The 19,982-nt window shown below is 35.4% G+C and overlaps 1 protein-coding gene across 1 annotated transcript in view; it reads right to left on the bottom strand.

The window, feature by feature from the left end:
* Positions 1-19,982, bottom strand: part of rab27a (RAB27A, member RAS oncogene family) — a 32,346-nt gene that overhangs the window by 1,490 nt on the left and 10,874 nt on the right. The window contains exons 2-4 of the mRNA XM_056478416.1: positions 10,780-10,952; positions 1,586-1,671; positions 1-27 (exon numbers count right to left, since the gene is read on the bottom strand). The exon at positions 1-27 is cut by the window's left edge and continues 77 nt beyond it. Of these exons, the coding sequence (XP_056334391.1) occupies positions 1-27; positions 1,586-1,671; positions 10,780-10,932 (266 nt within the window). The 5' untranslated portion in view covers positions 10,933-10,952. The remainder of the gene's footprint in view (positions 28-1,585; positions 1,672-10,779; positions 10,953-19,982) is intronic.

The raw sequence follows: 19,982 nt of genomic DNA, 5'->3' as shown, positions 1-19,982 counted from the left end.
AAGAAAGCAGTGGTCAAACTCCGAAACCTGCGGGAGTGTTTACAGGAGAAACACTGATCAAATAACAGTGAAAAAGACGACAAACAAGACCTGTCATGTAATTAAAATACATTTTAAAGAGCAGGAAATTGTATTCATGTCCGCAACATCTGACGTACAGTTGAAGACAACATTATTATCCCTCCAGTTAAATTTTGTAATTCTTTATCAAACATTTCCCAAGTGCTGTTTTTTAACGGAGAGCATATTTTTTATTTTAATAACTGATTTATTTTATCCTTGCCATGATGACAGCACATAATATTTTACTAGATCGTTTTCAAGACACTAGTATTCAGCTTAAAGTGACATTTATAGGCTTACCCAGGTTAATTGAGTTAACTAGGCAAATTATGGGTAATTAGACAAGTATATAAAAGGGCTGCACAATATATTGTTTCAGCATCGATATCGCAATGTGTGTCCGCAATATCGCAATTGAGTTGGGATTATTATTCATCAGCACCACCAAATTGTAACATAACAGAGTGAAAGTTGATCATTAGCATGTGTTTTAAAGGCATTTTCAGATCATTTCGCCACAAAAAGTTCAACATTCGTAACTTTAACGAAGAATAATTTGACTGAAATATTAATACAAGGACGACTACACAGTGTTGTTTACATTTGACATAATTATTACATTTCTGTATCTGAATGCTAATTTTAAATGTTTATTGTTTATTATTGTACTTGTTTCTTTGCTCTATTGCAATTATTTTTGCTTACTATTTGTTCATTATTTTTATACATTATTCACACCCTTAAAATCACCCCAGTCAATCTATATTAACGATTTCTTTCTAAACAGAGCTATTCAAGCTATACGAATCGCTGAAATTGTATTCATATCGCAATATATATCGCAGAAATATTAAATAATGCAATGCCAGATTTTTCCAATGTCGTGTAGCCCTAGTATATAAACATAAACATTTAAGCGTAATAATAAGATAACGCAAAGATTTTATTTTCTGCATCATATCAGATATTTCAGGGCAGCAAAACTGATTCTTGCACTTTTCTTTATGTCTGTAATTATGAGCATTTTGCAGCATTATAACTTTGTCTGATATACAATAAGACTGTCCTTTAAACTAGACTTAAATCTGCTCAAAGACAGTAGGACAGCCTCTTCAACAATACGTTTCTTATAGCAAGAATCTCCCAAGGCTGGCAAAAAAAATTGTTTGTAACCCTAGTCATGTAGAATTTGTGCCATTACAGTCTCAACATAAATTTAAGGTCCAAAGATTTTAATAAGTGAAATTAAACATTAATTTGTATGTCAGGCTGTCTAAGAGGTAAATAAGATCAGTGAAAAAATATATATAAATATTTGTGTGTGCGCGCGCGTGTGTGTCTGTGTAAGTGAATTAGGTCTTGTCTGTTTGTAAAAAAGTGTGCAACATACTGTTATACAATAAAAAATTCAGTTCTAAGCCTGATAATGAAGTAATATCATCATTATTATTGTTGCAAAGCCATAAATAAAACATCATTGACTCTTATTTGAGATTTCATGTGAATAAAGAGAGTTTTTCACCTCTCCTGTCCGGCTGTATCCCACAGCTGGATGTGGATCCTCTGGCCTCTGCCCGCTGTGCCATCAGGACCACTGGATTTATACACCTGACAGAAAAACAGCAGACATTTCGTCTCATTTTAAGGCAGAGTATGTCATTTTCACCACTAGAGGGCGTGTATTCACAACAAACAAAGCACATTTTGACAATGCTGTGACTGAGTGTGGAATCATGGGAGTTGTGGTCTTCATCATCCTACAGGACTCTGTCTGGAAAATGATGGATGATTAAATTATTTAACACTTATTGTCATGTAGTATAAAGCAGAGAAAGAAAACGGCTGATAACTGAGGCGAAACAAAAGAAATACATCTCGGTATTAGAACATTCTTCCAAACATTTGGGATAAGGTAGGTCAGAACAAATAAAATAAACAAATAAAACTGTTTTAATAGTTTTTGTTTATTTTAATGAAAAAAAATTGTATATTGTGCATTTATAACTGTTTACCTATTTACTTCAAAACATTTTAATTGAATAAAAAAAGAGACAAGGAAGCTAACCTGAAAATAGTCATGAAAATACATTTTATACATCCCCAAAGCATCCAAAAATTCAGTTATACTGGTAAAGATGTTGTCTAAAGCAGTGTTTCTCAACCATATTCCTGGAGGAGCAGCAGCTGTCATGTCTCCTTAACCAAACACACCTGATTTAGATCATCAGCTCATTAGCAGAGACTGAAAGTCCTGCAATCGGTGTAACAGAGAAAGGAGACATCTAAAACATGCAGCGTTAGTGGTTCATCAGGAACGTGGTTGAGAAACACTGCTTTAGACAACATCTTTACCTGTATAAATGACAGCATAATTAAATACACCGCATTTTAAAAATGAATATTTTTATCCATTTCTCAGTGAATATAGGCAATGTATTTTGGTGCATTTAAACAAAACAGATTTGTTAAACAGATATATTTATTAAAATAATATTTTAGTCACCAAACATATTTAGAAATTGAAAGATAATACAATTAAATTCAAGTAAAATATTCCAAAAATAAATATCAACCTACTAAATTTGTACTTTTTTTGCTTCTCTTGATTTTTCCTCTTTTTTAAATATGTATTTAATATTTTTATGTAACATATAAATTTGGGTGTACTAGTTTTAGGACTGTTATCATGACTTAATTTGTTAGATAAGCGCCAGATTTGGCTTCAGTAGTGACTAATCTAATGTATATGATCCATATGACAATGTACAGGCCCGTAGCCAAAATTCTGACTGAGGAAATAAGCTGGCCAGTCTGTTATTCGCATATAGGCTACAGTTTTTTATTTGGTCACAATTTATTTCGATGGTTCATTTGTTAAATTTAAGTTACACTGCATCTACATGCCAACTAATTCTCAATAGATTACAAGTAGACTGTTAGTTTGGGGTTAGGGTTGGGTTAGTGTAAGTTGGCATGTACTTGCAAAGTTTCATATAGTCAGTTAAATATCTGTTGAAGGAGCATATCAACATATATTAAGAAGACAGTCTACTAATACTCAAATGGACCATCAAAATAAAGTGTTACCTTTAATTTAAACCAATTATTAACAGATTGACAATTTTGTATTGTTTTTGCTTGTTTTTTTATGAAGGATGGTAATAAATTTGCATTTAAAAAATAATTGTGAAATATTATATTTCTAAAATTCTAATCTCATTACATTATATATGAAACTGTAATAACTTTCAGTTTAAATGCACATCTGTAAATAAACACATTTTTGTAAACAAAAATAGTATGATAAGCACTTTGAAAAAATGTAGGAAGGATTTTTGTTGCATCAAAAAGTGTGGTAATGATAACCGTCTGACAAACTAATCCAGCACAAATTAGTGGTTAAAAAGTCACTAAAACGCAGCATTTTAACCTCATGATTTGAGGCGAATAACTACAAAAAGGTCCACTTTTTGAGGAAAAAAAAGAACCACTGCTTTTAATAGGCTGGCTATGGGCCTGATGTATATGTACATGAGATGTTGAGGATCTCAAACTATATTTTCCTATCAGATTTTTCATTAAAACACCTTTTCTTATGCCTAACCGACATTAAAACCTGGATGACCAATGACTCTCTGTAACTAAATGAAAATAAAACTGAAGTGCTCTTATTAATAGGTCCGGCTGCTACCAACGATTCAATTAAAACTCAGCTAGGATTCCTAAACATCAATCTGCACTATCACACCCAGAATCTCAGTTATTTTTGATCCACTTTAACAGTTTGACAAGCATGTAAATGCAGTTGTGAAGAGCAGCTTTTTCCAACTTAGATTGGTGGCAATAGTTAAACCGTTTCTTTCAAAAAAGATATAGAAATTGTAACCCATGCTTTAATTTCCTCTCGGTTACACTACTGCAACTCTTTGTACACTGGTCTACCTCAGTCAACAGTCTCTCGCTTAGAGTTGGTTCAAAATGCAGCCGCCAGATTAATAACAGGAACTAAGAAAAGAGATCATATCTCCCCTGTCCTTGCTAATATATATATATATATATATATATATATATATATATATATATATATATATATATATATATATATATATATATATATATATATATATATATATATATATATATATATTTAAAAGTATATATTTAAATATATAGATATATATATATATTTAAAAGTATATATTTAAGTATATAGATATATATATATATATTTAAAAGTATATATTTAAGTATATATATATATATATATATATTTAAAAGTATATATTTAAGTATATATATATATATATATATATATATATATATATATATATATATATATATATATATATATATATATATATATATATATATATATATATTTAAAATATAAATATATATATTTATATTATTTATGGAAAGATCACCTCCAACATTTAAAGGTGCAGTATGTAAGTTTGACACCCAGTGGTTGAACTAGGTATTGCACTCCTGGATCAAAACACATGGAAGCGCAGGTTGCCAGATTGACGTGAGTGTACCTAAAGAGAGACTAAAGGTTGATTTGCCAAGATACAAAACAAATATCAATCATTCAGCATGTACATGTAATAATGTTAAAGAGGTTTAATATGTGTTAGATTATAAACCTTACCATTGCGTGAGTGAGTGCATATTCTGTGCTTCTGAATGGCTATATTTAAATTTCTGTCGTGTTTCGTCTGGTGTAAACAGCCAAATTGCTCATCACTGCGTATCTCGTCATATTTATATTATTTACAAATTAATAACCACCTCATGTGGAACTCTGAATATGAGTCTCATTTTGGAGTCTGCTTCTGTCCACCTAAAGTCATATTTCGGTCGCAGACGCATACTTTGAGAGCCTTCATGACTGAATAAATCAAATACACTGTTTTCCAGCAAGGCAACCCGGGATCCTGAAATATATTTAGATAAACTGATTTATTGTGGGTGTTAAAGGTAACTTAAAAAAAAAAAAGAAACTAACCGTATTGTATATATTTTCTGTCTGTTTAGAAAAGAAGACAATTGTGTCATCCCAAAGCTACAATGTTGTACTGGCTGCCAGGGTGTTGCTAGGGTGTTTGTAGACAATGTTTGTTTCTATGAGTAAGCAGTTCCAGGAATGGTGAATGTGCTTTTCCCAGTCAATCACACTAGTTGGTTGTGATGTGGAAGTGTGTGACTCTGAACCATCAGTGTTTGTTTGATGTTTGAGCTGCTCAAGTGTTTGTTCTAGAGGAGGATCTGCATATGAAGCTAGGAGGATCCTGCGCTCTTCATTCCCAGAAACACACACACACACACACACACACACACACACACACACACACACACACACACACACACACACACACACACACACACACACACACACACACACACACACACACACACACACACACACACACACACACGCACACTGCAGCAGGTTCTTGATACTGTGGGAAATATCAATCTAAGTATCTATCTATCCACCCATCCACCAATCTACCCATCTATCCATCTTTCCAAGTATTCATCCATCCGAGTATCTATCCATCAATCTGTCCAATTAGCTATCCATCCAAACGAGTATCTATCTATCTATCCAAGTATCAATCTATTTATCCATCCACCCAAATATCCATCTATCCTTCCATCTGAGTATCTATACCTCAGAGTATCTATCCATCCAAGTACTCATCCGAGTACTCATACATCCATCTATGTACACATCCATCTATTCTTTCAAGTATCTATCCATCAATCCATCCATCCAAGTAACTGTCTATCAATCCATAGATTCCATCCATCCGAGTGCCTATCCATCCATCTGAATACCCATCGATCTATTCACCCAGGTATCTATCCATCGGAGTACCTATCAATCCATCCATCCATCCATCCGATTATCTATCCATCTGATTATCTAACCATCCATCTATCAAGGTATCGGGCCATTTATCTATCCATCCAAGTATCTATCAAGTCATCCATCCATCCTTCTATCTATACATCCAGCCATCCAAGTACCTATTCATCCATTCTTCCAAGTACCTATCCATCCAATCCATCCCTCCACCAGAGTGCCTATCTATCCAGCCAAGCACCCATCTATCCAATCCATCCATCCATCCATCCATCAGTGTACTTATCTATCCAATCCATCCATCCATCCGAGTACCTATCAATCCAATCCATCCATCCAATCCGAGTACCTATCAATCCAATCCATCCATCCGAGTACCTATCCATCTATCCGATTATCTATCTATCTGATTATCTATCTATCCATCCATCCATCCATCCATTTATCTATCTATCAATCCAAGTATCTATCAAGCCATCCATCTCTTCATTTATCAGAGTACCTATTCATCCAGCTAAGTACCTATCCATTCAATCCATCCATCCATCCGAGAACCTATCCATCCATTTATCCGAGTATCCATCCATCCATCCGAGTACCTATCCATCCATCCATCCAACCAACCAAGTACCAATCCGTCCATTTATCGGAGTATCCATCCATCCATCCATCCATCAGAGTACCTATTCATCCATTTATTCAAGTATCCATCCATCCAAATACCTATCCATTCATCCATCCCAGTATCTATCTGTCTATCCATCCATCCATCTGAGCATCCATCATCCATCTATCCAAGTATCTATCTATCCATCTGTCTATCCATATCTATCCATGGATCGCTTTAAAGTCACCTTGATTGATTGACCCATTAGTGGATCGATCTTAGGTCAGCTTATAGACATAGTTGTTTTTTAAAATTTTAGTATAGCTTGGTTACCGAACTAGATTTTTTGACAACACTACAATCTATTAATCCATCCATACATCCAATTCATCATCTATCCATCATATTACACAGTCTGCCTCTTGCTATACATAACATTCAACAGTTTATCCCCCCTCAGGGCTTCCATTGTATAGAGTAAAAGCATAATTGCTCCGAGCGTGTCTGTTTACTTTCACAGGAGCGCACCGTTTCACATGTGTTTTCTCTACATCTAGTATTCATGACGGTGTTCAGACAAACGTGTGTATCTCGCTGCATCTGAATCTGCGATTTACACATGAATGGCTGTTCTTGACCTCTGGGCAAGTTTCCATGTGTGGTTACAGAGTTGAACAGGGCGATGGGATTTCACAGTCCGGTAAACCCCAGCTAAACGTACTTTACAAAACAAGTAGGAGACACATACAGCAAGACTGTGAGAAAAAGTTTCATGCATTACCAAAAGGTGAACGCTCATTAATGAATAACATAATAAGTCAGCATATAAACACCAGACATAGTGGAAGACAACATTATTAGTCCTCCTGTAACATTTTAATTGATTTTCAAATGTTCCCCAAGTGCTGTTTAACAGAGAGAAGAATTTTTCAACATGTTTTAAAACATAATATAGTTTTAATAAGACATTCATAATAACCAATTAGTTTTTTCTTTGCCGTGATGACAGCAGTGTGGGGGAAAGTTACTTTAGAAAGTAATGCGTTACAATATTGAGGTCAATTCAATTCATCTTTATTTCTACAGCGCTTTTACAATGTAGATTGTGTCAAAGCAGCTTAAAGGGTCACAGAACACCAAAACACATTTTTTGAGATGTTGACTATGGACAACTCATTTTATTACTTATAATGTCCAAGACACTGATATTAATATTAAATGCTACTTTTGTGCCTTTATTAGCTTTTTTCTCATCTATTTACTGGGTAAAAAATCTTAAATTATTCCATCTCCACCTGCTGGTGGAAAAGCAGCTGGCGATCTTCAATCTGCAATCTATTGCTTTTCCTGCAGTTCCCGGATGTAATGTTGAATTTTAACAGTCGAATTTCAGCCACTGAATTTATGGAAGCGAATATTTGAACTGAAATTAAATTAACTGAAAATTACCTTTTGAATATTATACATCGTATTTTTAAAGGGAATTGAATATTTTGTAAGTGAATCCTGGAAATTGAAAATGAATTATTGAATTTATAAGTACGAAAACATGTTTGAAATATTTTTAGTTGAAATATTCACAGCTTAAATAAACAGCTATGTTAAATTTCAGGACCTAAAAATACAAACCCTGCAATTCAAGTCATTAAAATGCAAGAACTTGTTAATACGGTGTATTATCTTTTTCAGTTTGTGCTATTCAACAAGCTTTTTAATTCAATACATTTGGCATTGATTTTGTTCCATATTGACAGTCATATATATATATATATATATATATATATATATATATATATATATATATATATATATATATATATATATATATATATATATATATATATATATATGTGTGTGTGTGTGTGTGTGTCTCACGCTGCTAAAAACACTATTAGGTCATATATATTTCACAAAAAAGTGAAAATAGGTTGTTTTTGCGTTATTTTGAGCAAATTCGTTTTTCCGATTTGAAACTAATTTTTTAAGCTGCGTCACAACGATTAGATCCTTTAGGAATTAGATCCTTGCATGTAGTCCAGCGTGGAGAGTGGATGTCTGTACCTGCGAGTACATCATGACATCTCTGAGTGTGCAGCATTAATTCATGAGAAAGACTTGGTTCAAACCAATCAGCGCACTCTATTGTGAATGAGGTGCAACTGAATTAATTTGCATGATATAGCTTCAAAGACTGATTTTACCTGTTACAGTGTTCAGACGGCAGAGAGTGTTGCCAAAACAAATGGAAGATCAAGAATTTGGAGACACTGGTTATCAGCGTTTTCTTTATAAATGTGCTGCAGTGAAGGTTTTGTTTTCATTTCCTCGCTATGAGAGTGCAGCTGGACTCACGTGTGGATTACAATGCACGCGACAGAAATATGTTTGTAAGGAACATTTTTACCTGAGAGCTTTTCGCATCTGGAAATAGTGTTATTCCTTTATTAATTAATACTTTTAAAAGTGACATGGCTCCAGTTGGTGTTGATTGTCCTGTCACTACAGATTTGGTAAGGGTGTGTGATCTGTGTTCTTTGTTTGTTTATTCAGATGGCAAAGTTAGTTCGTATTGTCAGCACAACTCTTTTAGTTTTTAAAGACATACCTTGGTCTAAATTATTTAGTTACTAAGTTAACAGTATGTTAATATCACTGCAATATGATAGTACGATATTATAGACTGGAAGATCCTCTGTAAATGCTGCTCTCCGAATGTAAACACCTTAATCAAACTATTACCGTCATGTAGGATTTGCCACATTTTGTGACAGGATAGTCTATACGCCCACAGCTTTCTGACGCTACCTACTGAGTTCATCCAAGTTGCCGAGAAATGCAGAGGGTTTTTGATCTCCCATTCGCCGTGCGAATTTTAATTCCATTAAAATGACACTCTTCAAGCAGTTCCTCGCATACAATATCTCGTTTGTCATGTGGGGGGCATGCATGAAACGTTCCAGAATAAAAGCGAAAGAGCCAAACTGCAGTTAAAGTCGAAAAATGTATACTTTGGCCAATAATTTGATTACTTTTGTCCATATAAACGCAGTCAATGTCTTTCTCACCAGCGTCTATGTATTTGTTTTGCCTCTGTGAAAATCAGCGCGTGCTCAAATGGAAACTCCCATTTTTAATGCAAAACCTTCCCTCTTTCCCCTCTGACACTCCCACCTAAACAGAGCTAGACACACCCACTTTCCTGACTTTTTTCAAACTAGAGTTGTGAAAACTCCCTGCTGAGACAGGGGGGTTTCGTGGCCCTTTAACATAGAAGTTCTAGTAAAGTCCAGTTTTCAGAGTTTAGTTCAGTTTAGTTCAGTTCAGTGTGGTTTAATTTTCACTACTGAAAGTCCAAACACTGAAGAGCAAATCCATCGATGTGCAGCTCCACAAGTCCTAAAATTAAGCAAGCCAGTGGCGAGGAACAAACTTCACCAATTGACTAAGTGAAGGAAAAAAACATCGAGAGAAACCAGGCTCTGTTGAGCGCGACCATTTTTCCTCTGGCCAATCTTCCTGTGTGGAGCTGCAGGCTGAAAAAGCTGGACGTCCATTGTGGAGAAGCTACAGGTGTGAGCAGGTCACCGGTGGGTGTTCAGGCTGGCCCACAGGATCATTGCGGGAACTCGTCTGTCGCTGTGGTCTTTCAGGTCGTTCTACACTCCTCCATGAGTTACTCCCCAAAAAAGTAACTATATTGCCTAAGTAATGTGTTACGTTACTTTTGAGTTCATTTTGCGTTACTTTTTCTGACCTGGCAAAGGCTTGATCTAGAGATCTGTGCGGCGCTGAATTTTTAGTCCCGCTCCCGCCTGGTTTTATTCCGCACCAGACCACTCCCGCTGTATATTCAGTCTTTGTTCTCCTGCTGCCCGACCTACCCCGTTTTCTACCCAACCCGACTGTTGCCGCTAAATTTAGATCTAGTTTCCACAATCTCATGTTAAAATTGGGTACTAACAAAAGAGAGAGATAACAGATTGTAAAATAATGTTGAAAGGAGCTAATAATTTAGATTTTTACATGACTTTTTTTTATTCCATGCAAATTAAAAGAAATAAGACTTTCTCCAGAGGAAAAATACACTGTGTAAACTGTCCCTTTTCTCTTATACATCACTTGGGAAATATTTGAAAAAGAATAATAATAATTTAATTAATAACAATTGTGTCTTGAGCTGAATGCACTGGTGAATGGATGTCAATGTCATTTTTAGAGCCAGTAACAAAGCACTCACCACTCGCTTTTCTCTGAAGTCTATTCCCACTGTGGTAATGAATTTGGAGTTGAATTTGCTGTCTGTGTACTGATATAGGAAGCTGGTCTTTCCCACCCCAGAGTCCCCCAGAGCGAGGAACTTGATGAGGTAATCATAGTCCCCATCGGACATGATGAGAGCTAAATGAAGACCTGCCAAAGACAAACAAAACACTGTTAATATTTTGATTAGATTGTAAAACTTTCTATTACTTTATTTAAAAGTATTTAAAATAGGCATGTGTGTGTGTGTGTGTGTGTGTGTGTGTGTGTGTGTGTGTGTGTGTGTGTGTGTGTGTGTGTGTGTGTGTGTGTGTGTGTGTGTGTGTGTGTGTGTGTGTGTGTGTGTGTGGTGTGTGTGTGTGTGTGTGTGTGTGTGTGTGTGTATGTATGTATGTATGTATGTATGTATGTATGTATGTATGTATGTATGTATGTATGTATATATATATATATATATATATATATATATATATATATATATATATATATATATATATATATATATATATATATATTAATTGCATACAAATTTATATTTTCTACTCTTGATTTTAGAAATATAATTTATTTAGAATTTAGTGGTGTAATTAATCACGGTTGATTCGTGATTTGTACGGATCACAACCCATGGTTCGGAACACACATGACCCGCTGATTAATAATAATTTTACTTGTAGATTAATCTTAAAATTCAAATTACATGTATGAAAGCATTTAGGCTTTCTAGTAAGACGTAATGATGACGGAAGAAGTTACTCGGGACAAGGTGGGTTTCTTAGGTTATTAAAGGTGTTTTCTGTCACTGCTTGTTTAACCTGCATTAATGCATTCAGTGTAAGCTGCACGATTAATCATTAAAAGATCGGGATCTCAACACCCACGCAACATAATTTATAAATGATGCTGGTTTGCGTGTGTTTATTTATCCTTCAAATCGCGAAAGAGATTCAGTCTTTAGTTTACAAACAGTCAAATAACACAGAAGTACTGGGATAACAGTTTATAGTTTAGATCAAACCACTGATGTTTATGGTAAAGATTAAAATCCCCGTCATATGCATTTAACGATGCTCAAAATAGAAAGTTGTAGACAGCAATTACATTATTAAACCAATAGGTGGCGACAACCAGCCATAAAAAATATGCCACTGAATAATTCAAAAATGATCATCTAGTAATGAAACATGAAGTTTTAGGAGTGAATAACTGAATCATTTATTGAAAATGAGACTAAAAATAAATATGGGTTGTACAAATTATAATGTCAGATTTCTACATTTAGCGTCATCAGCAACAGTAGTAGTAGCAGTAAATTTTTCACTGTACTGAATATTTTAGACTTTTATTCAGCTGATTATTTCCTCATTTTATTTTTAATAAAATTACAGTTTCTAAGTTTTGTTTGTTAAAACCAAAAGTTTCCTGCAGCACTGCTTTTAGAATAAATGGAAAGCAAATGATACTTGTCTTCTCCCCTTTTTTTTGGCTGATCAGAAAAATGGTCCGATCCGTAACAAAAAAACTGTGATCCGAACTGTGAGATTTGTGATGCGTTACACCACTAATGTCTATATGTATTCTTAACTCTAGTTCAATTTAGTGCTTCAAATTAGAGATGAAATCAGAAAACATAGAAATAAAAAAGCAATACGTTTTTATGGTTTTTATCTCTGATTAATGATGATAACCTTGACATAAAACGTTCCATAACTCTTCCAAACAAAACACACAAAAAATCTTAAGTCAACATGAAACTTCCTTTCGCAAACCCACTTAACTTCCATATCATGGCAGGATATTCACAAACATTGAGCTCAAAATGATGAAAGGCACATTTTCATTGATGCAACAGTGCTGATTAAGTAACAGGAAACTAAAACGACTATTTGAGACAACCGCTGAAGTGTTGCGTTTCCATCTAGAACAGTAAAACTCATTTTGTTGTTGATCATGCATGTCCACGAATGCTCAAATCCTGGAGCTTAAATGAGAAACGGACTCTGAAAATCTTTCATACTTGAATGCATGCAAACAATAGCTTTTATTTGCGCTCGCATTTATCAAATCAAGTGGTTTATGACCACAATACTGAGACTCGGGTAAAAGTGTTTTGATACCCTGCACTGGACACAATCATTAACCATCATTTTTGACTTTTAACGTTTGTTTTATTTTCATCCGTCTATAAAATAATACAATAAGGTCACTTAACCTTTAAAAAGTTAAAGCACATTTACATGTAGTCATTTAGCAGACGCTTTTGTCCAAAGCGACTTACAATTGAGGAGGCATTCAGTGATTCAACAAGAGGCGGCAACGCACACAACAAGTGCTGATTATACAAATGAACTGTTTCACCTTATTTGGAGGGGTTTATTATAAAACAGACAACATATACAATTATTGTAAATCACTTTCAACAGTGATTTATGAAAATTCAAAGGGTTTTCTTTAGAATGATACCAAACTTTTGCATTTACATCTCTGCATGTGGAATTGGGAAGCTTTAAATTTGGGTAAGCAAAATCCAGGCGGAAACCACAATAGCACTTGACTTTAGAAGGTTAAATTGTCAGCGAGATGAGAGAGTGGGCTTTCTACAGGTGGTTTGTCAAGCCCACTCACCTGCGTGAGACACTTAGAATTGCATAATGTTTTGGGGTTGATAATTATATAAATTGCAGTACAATAAAACTATACAGGGTATCCAGAAAAGTATTCATAGCGCTTTTCCACATATTTTGATGTTACAGCCTCACTCCAAAATGGATTAAATTCATTTATTTCCTCAACATTCTACACACAATCCCTCATAATGACAATGTGAAAAAAGAGTTTTTGAAAATGTTGCAATTTTATTAAAAATAAAAAAGCTGAAAAATCAGATGTACATCAGTATTCACAGTATTGCTCAATACTTTGTTGATGCACCTTTGGCAGCAATTACAGCCTCAAGTCTTTTTGAATATGATGCCACAAGCTTGGCACAGCTGTCTTTGGGAATTTCTGCCCATTCCTCTTTACAGTACCTCTCAAGCTGTCTGGATGTTGGATGGGAACCGACGGTGTACAGCCATTTTAAGATCTCTTCAGAGATGTTCAATAGGATTTTGGTCTGGGCTCTGGTTGGGCCACTCAAGGACATTCACTGAGTTGTTGTGAAGTCACTCCATTGATATTTTGGCGGTGTGCTTTGGGTCATTGTCCTGCTGGAAGATGAACCATCGCTCCAGTCTGAGGTCAAGAGCACTCTGAAGCAGGTTTTCATTCAGGATGTCTCTGTACACTGCTGCATTCATCTTTCCCTCTATCCTGACTAGTCTTCCAGTAACTGCTGCTGAAAAACATCCCCACAGCATGATGCTGCCACCACCATGCTTCACTGTAGGAATGTGATTAGCCTGGTGATGAGCGGTGCCTGGTTTTCTATAACGTAACGCCTGGCATTCACTTTAAAGAGTTCAGTTTTAGTCTCATCAGACCATAGAGTTTAGTTTCTTATGGTCTGAGAGTCCTTCAGATGCCTTTTGGCAAACTCCAGGCGGGGAGTGGGTTCCGTCTGGCCACTCTACCATACATGCCTGATTGGTGGATTGCTGCACAGATGGTTGTCCTTCTGTAAGGTTCTCCTCTCTCCACAGAAGAACGCTGGAGCTCAGACAGAGTGACCAGTGGGTTATTGATCACCTCCCTGACTAAAACCCTTCTCCCCTGATAACTCAGCTTAGATGGCCGGCCAGCTCTAGGAAGAGTCCTGGTGGTTCCAAACCTCTTTCACTTACGGATGATGGAGGCCGCTGTGCTCAATGGAACTTTCAGAGCACCAGAAATTTTTCTTTAACCTTCCCCAGCCTTGTGCCTTGAGACAATCCTGTCTCTGAGGTTTACAGACAATTCCTTTGTCTTCATGCTTGGTTTGTGCTTTGACATGCACTGTCAACCCTGACCTTATAGAGACAGGTGTATGCCTTTTCAAATCATGTCCAATCAGCTGAATTGACCACGGGTGAACTCCAATGAAGCTGCTGAAACATCTCAAGAATGATCAGTGGAAACAGAATGTACCTGAGCTCAATTTAGAGCTTCACGCCAAAGGCTGTGAATACTGATGTACATGTGATTTTTATTTATTTTTTAAATAAATTTGGAACAATTTCAAAAACTCTTTTTCACATTGTCATTATGGGGGATTGTGTGTAGAATGTTGAGGAAATAAATTAATTTAATCCATTTTGGAATAAGGTTTTAACATAAAAAAATGTGGGAAAAGTGAAGCGCTATGAATGCTTTCCTGATGCACTGCATTACGTCTGTCGTTTGAATACATCTTCAATATCTTTTTATGTTTTATATTTCCACATTCTTAAACATTTGCCATGAAGTTCTAAATAATTTTGTTTTTTTATTAATAAATCACATAAGTAGATTGAGTATATACACCTTAAAGTGGACCTATTCTGCCCCATTTAATAAGATGTAGTAAGTCTCTGATGTCCCTAGAGTTTGTATGTGAAGTTTCAGCTCATAATACCACACAAATAATGTTTTATAAATCTTTCAAATGGACCCTTTTAGGCTTTGATCTTAATTGTGTCATTTTGGTGACTGCCGCTTTAAATTCAAATGAGACTGAGCTCTTTTCAAAAGAGGGCGGAGCTACAAACACCTCTGCTTCAGCATAGTGGCAGATTCAAAAACAGTATCTGTGTGAAAATGTGAACGACAGTGTGTGAGAACAAGTCAGTCTATGGAGACTCATGTCACTCTTCATTTGTGCTTCATCTAAAACTCCACATTTATAATTCTCTTAGTCTATGCTGACATTATCCTCAGCAGCTCAAACACTCTAATGACAGACGGCTGCTTCTCACTCAGGGCTGTTTATGCTAATGAGGGAGAGATGGTCTCCTGTGGGCGGGGCTTTCCCCCTCTGATGACACGTACAAAAGGAGAATGTCAATCAAAGTATTTCTGCAGACTGTTTTTATTATAACAAATACAATTAATGTTTACTATTAGAGGCTGGATATATTCACACGATGTTGCACCACTACTGTGTTTAAACCGCTTATAAAGAGATTTTTGCATATTAGTTCCCCTTTATTAAACAATCAAATGTTTTCTAGCCTCTTTTTTTGCACCACAATTTCAAAACGCCTCAATATACAGTACATCTTGTCTTGACACGTCCGCTGGGGAAAGAAAGATCATCGGGAGTTCCTCAGACTGCATTAAAGCGGATCATATGACTGCAGAAAGACCATAAAAACAAAACGGCCACATTCTTTCACTCAGCAGCGCTAAAGACCATCCGGGACTGTAAGCTGCTTAACGTCTGGGCCAAAACAAGCACCCGGAACAATCCAGAGACTTTTCTGGGTTTCTTCATCTTTTTTTTTTTACGACTGACCAGAGTCTAGGAGGAAACCTGGTATTCTCAATCAGCCAGAAACAACATCTGATGCAAAGCTTAAGTGTGCGTGTGGTAATCAGACTGCTTCTCCTCAAACAAGGAGAGGGAGAAAAATCACAAGACATTTTCTCAAAAAAATAACTTCAGAAGTTTCATTTTGCATAATATTGACATCAAATTCAAAACATATACTCAGGAGTAGGGTTGGGTATCGTTTGGGGTTATTTCGACACCTGCGTCGTGAAATGCAGTGGGTTTTTCTTTCCATTTAACGAGCTGTATAAAATTCCATTAAAAGAGCACTCTTCCACCAGTCCCAGTGTCAACAAGCTTGGCCTCTCTAAATTTGGACGCATATTTTTGTGTCAAAACGGCAAGAAGAAGCGAGATCAGCCATCGGTGAAAGACATGTGCAGAGATATATCTGAGGCCTCTCTCTCTACGCGCTCTATGTGTCACGAGCACTCGCTCTCACGGGCACTTGCTCTCTCTGTCAGTGACGGTGCTACGCGCATTAACCTAGTTCTCCGCATCGTCAGAGGTTGACGCCCAAATATCACAGGTAATAGCGATTTTAACACTTTTCATATAGGAAGTGCTCGGCTATGCAGAGACTATTATTAATCAGAAATCTAGTGTACATAGTTTTACGTTAGGAAATGCAGTCTTGAATTTAAAAACACTCGGCAGGTACCAAAGGACAGATGTAACACTGATCAAATGTAGTTTTCAGTCACGCTCATGTAAGTCATATTCAACTCGTTTAGTTTTGCCTTCATTCATTTTTAATTTCCGTCTTTAACACATGATTTATTTACAACACAGTTTTAAACATAATAGTTTAACTCATTTCTAATATCTACTTTATCTTCCCCATGCTGACAGTCAATGCATAACATTTTACTAGTTATTTTGCAAGACAGCTGTATTCAGACAAAGTCCCTTTAAGTATTTTATAGTCTTTTATTCAGATTAAAGTGTCATTTAAAGACTTAATCAATTAACTACGAAAGTTGACATAATTAGTCAAATTATTTTGTAACTGATTTGTTGTGTATATCAAATATATACAGTAAATATTTCTTAAGGAGCCTAAAAATACTCACCTTAATTTTTTTTTATTAAAAACTGCTTTTATTCAAGAAATAAACAATAAGAAATACGACTTATTATGACTCCAGAATAATTATTCTTTGGGAAACACTGTGAAAATTTTCAGAAACATTATTTTAAATGAATGGGAGGGCAAAATAAATTGACTTCAACTGTAGGCCTATCTGTTGAAGTTTACAGGTGCAACAATGTGCCTTGATGTACTTGAATGTTAGAAATGTGTTCTCCTACATCAGTACAAAGTTACTTGTCAAATAAATGAACAAGGAAGATTATTTTGAGTTTAAGTTATTTAATTATCTTGTTTATGAAGACTGCAGAGTGATGCATGAAAAAAGAAATCACTTCGAATAAGTATTTTGTGATACATGTTGAAATGTGTCCCCCAAAAGTACAAGTGACCCCTGAACTGAAAAGGAGTTCAGTATTTTGATGACAGCCTTTCCACAGGTTGGTAGTAAGCTAATATAATTTCATAATTCAAATCTTAAATTCATGCTAACCAACAAATGATTAAAGGAAATATATTAACGTAATTCAAATGTATAAAATATAAATTTATGTTTACTTGAAACTTAAATAAAATTGTACTTATAAAATTGTATTTTTAAAAGATTTTGTCAAATAAAAGATTTTTCTAGACTCATCCACCATAATTTTGAGGGTCAAATGTATCAGTTCAGGCACTGGTATCATTTTAAAAGTATCGATTTAGCACCGGTATCGTTTTAAAAGTATCGATTTAGCACCGGTATCATTTTAAAAGTATCGATTTAGCACCGGTATCGTTTTAAAAGTATCGATTTAGCACCGGTATCATTTTAAAAGTATCGATTTAGCACCGGTATCGTTTTAAAAGTATCGATTTAGCACCGGTATCGTTTTAAAAATATCGATTTAGCACCGGTATCGTTTTAAAAGTATCGATTTAGCACCAGTATCGAAATAAACCCAAACGATACCCAACCCTAGTAAAGTGTCATCTTTCCAATGATACCCAATTTGTGTTTGTCGCTTAGGGGGGTCAAGAACTGTTAATAATTAAAGCTAGCTAGGTGTAAACCTTCATAAGTGAGTGCTGGCTAACAGGTTACAGTCCTCTAGTCTTCAGTGTAAGACGATACTTCAGAAATGATCAAGTATTATGCCCATTTACAGCTCAGTTATTGTTGATGCACAACAATTATTATTGCTTCTACATATTATCAATGCTAAAAACTGCTATGCGGCACATTGATTTGTGAAAACTGATGCATGTGAAAAATGTTATGACAGCTGATCATTTTTTTAAATTCTTTAAACTGAATTAAAAGTTAAGAATATTCACTTTAAGGAATATTAATATGAAGATAAACCATTTAATCTGTACTTGCTGAACAAATAATACACCATTTTTTATAGTTAGATGCATAGTTAAATACAAAAAAGGCTGTCGAATGCTTGATTCTGATTGGCTGATGAGCATTCTCAAGTGTGCCGTTATTTTCAAATAAACGCATAGCTAAAGTAGTTCCGGCAGGTTTTGAGCCCATCACAGCTCCGTATCACTACACTGAATGATTTCAGTTATTTCACAGATGCAACAGTCAAATACTCGATTCTGATTGGTTGATGAACAATCTAAGGGATGTCGTTATTTTCATAAAAACACAGTTAAAGTACTTCCCGCAGGTTTTAAACACGTTACAGGTCCATATCACTACACTGAATGATTTTAGTTATTTCAAATACTCAATTCTGATTGGCTGATGAACATTTTAAAGTGTGCTGTTATTTTCATATAAATGCACAGCTAAAGTAGTTCCAGCTTGTTGAGCACATTACAGCTCCATATCACTACGCTGAATGATTTTAGTTATTTCACAGCTACAAAAGTCAAATACTCAATTCTGATTGGCTGATGAGCATTCAACAGTGTGCCGTTAGTTTCAGATAAACACACTGCTAAAGTAGTTCCAGCAGGTTGAGCACATTACAGCTCCATATCACTACGCTCAATGATTTCAGTTATTTCACAGATACAACAGTCAAATACTTGATTCTGATTGGCTGATGACAGTTACTTCCAGATAAACACACAGCTAAAGTAGTTCCAGCAGGTTTTGAGCACATTACAGCTCCATATCACTACAATGAATGATTTCAGTCAGCTACAACAGTCAAATACTTGATTCTGATGCAACAACAGTCAAAGAAACACATCAAAACACAACAGAAGGCTTTGAATGAGATGTGTAAGAGCCTAGTCCTACACACAGGAGCAGTTTGAGGACAAAAACCAAACAAAAATCTGAAATGTACCCGAAAAATAACCATAGGGTAGCATAATAATTGACTCCTGTCTGTTGAATTATTATAAAACGATGCACAAACACCATCAATTATTCCTTTTATATACACACACACACACACACACACACACACACACACACACACACACATAGATAGATATATCTATAGATATATATATATATATATATATCTATAGACCAGCGCACATACATCATCAAAGACATGAGAACTCTTTAAATAACTGCCTTTACACCTAAGCTAAAGTCAACTGTTACAAGTATAGCTGTTAATTGTACCACTGACATTAGTGGTTTTGCTCAGGAACAAGATTACCCAGAATGCACTCCACTGTTTATCACAGA

The sequence above is a fragment of the Danio aesculapii genome, chromosome 18, assembly GCF_903798145.1.
Source record: "Danio aesculapii chromosome 18, fDanAes4.1, whole genome shotgun sequence".
NCBI classification, from domain to species: domain Eukaryota; kingdom Metazoa; phylum Chordata; class Actinopteri; order Cypriniformes; family Danionidae; genus Danio; species Danio aesculapii.
This window is presented reverse-complemented; position numbering and strand designations above follow the sequence as displayed.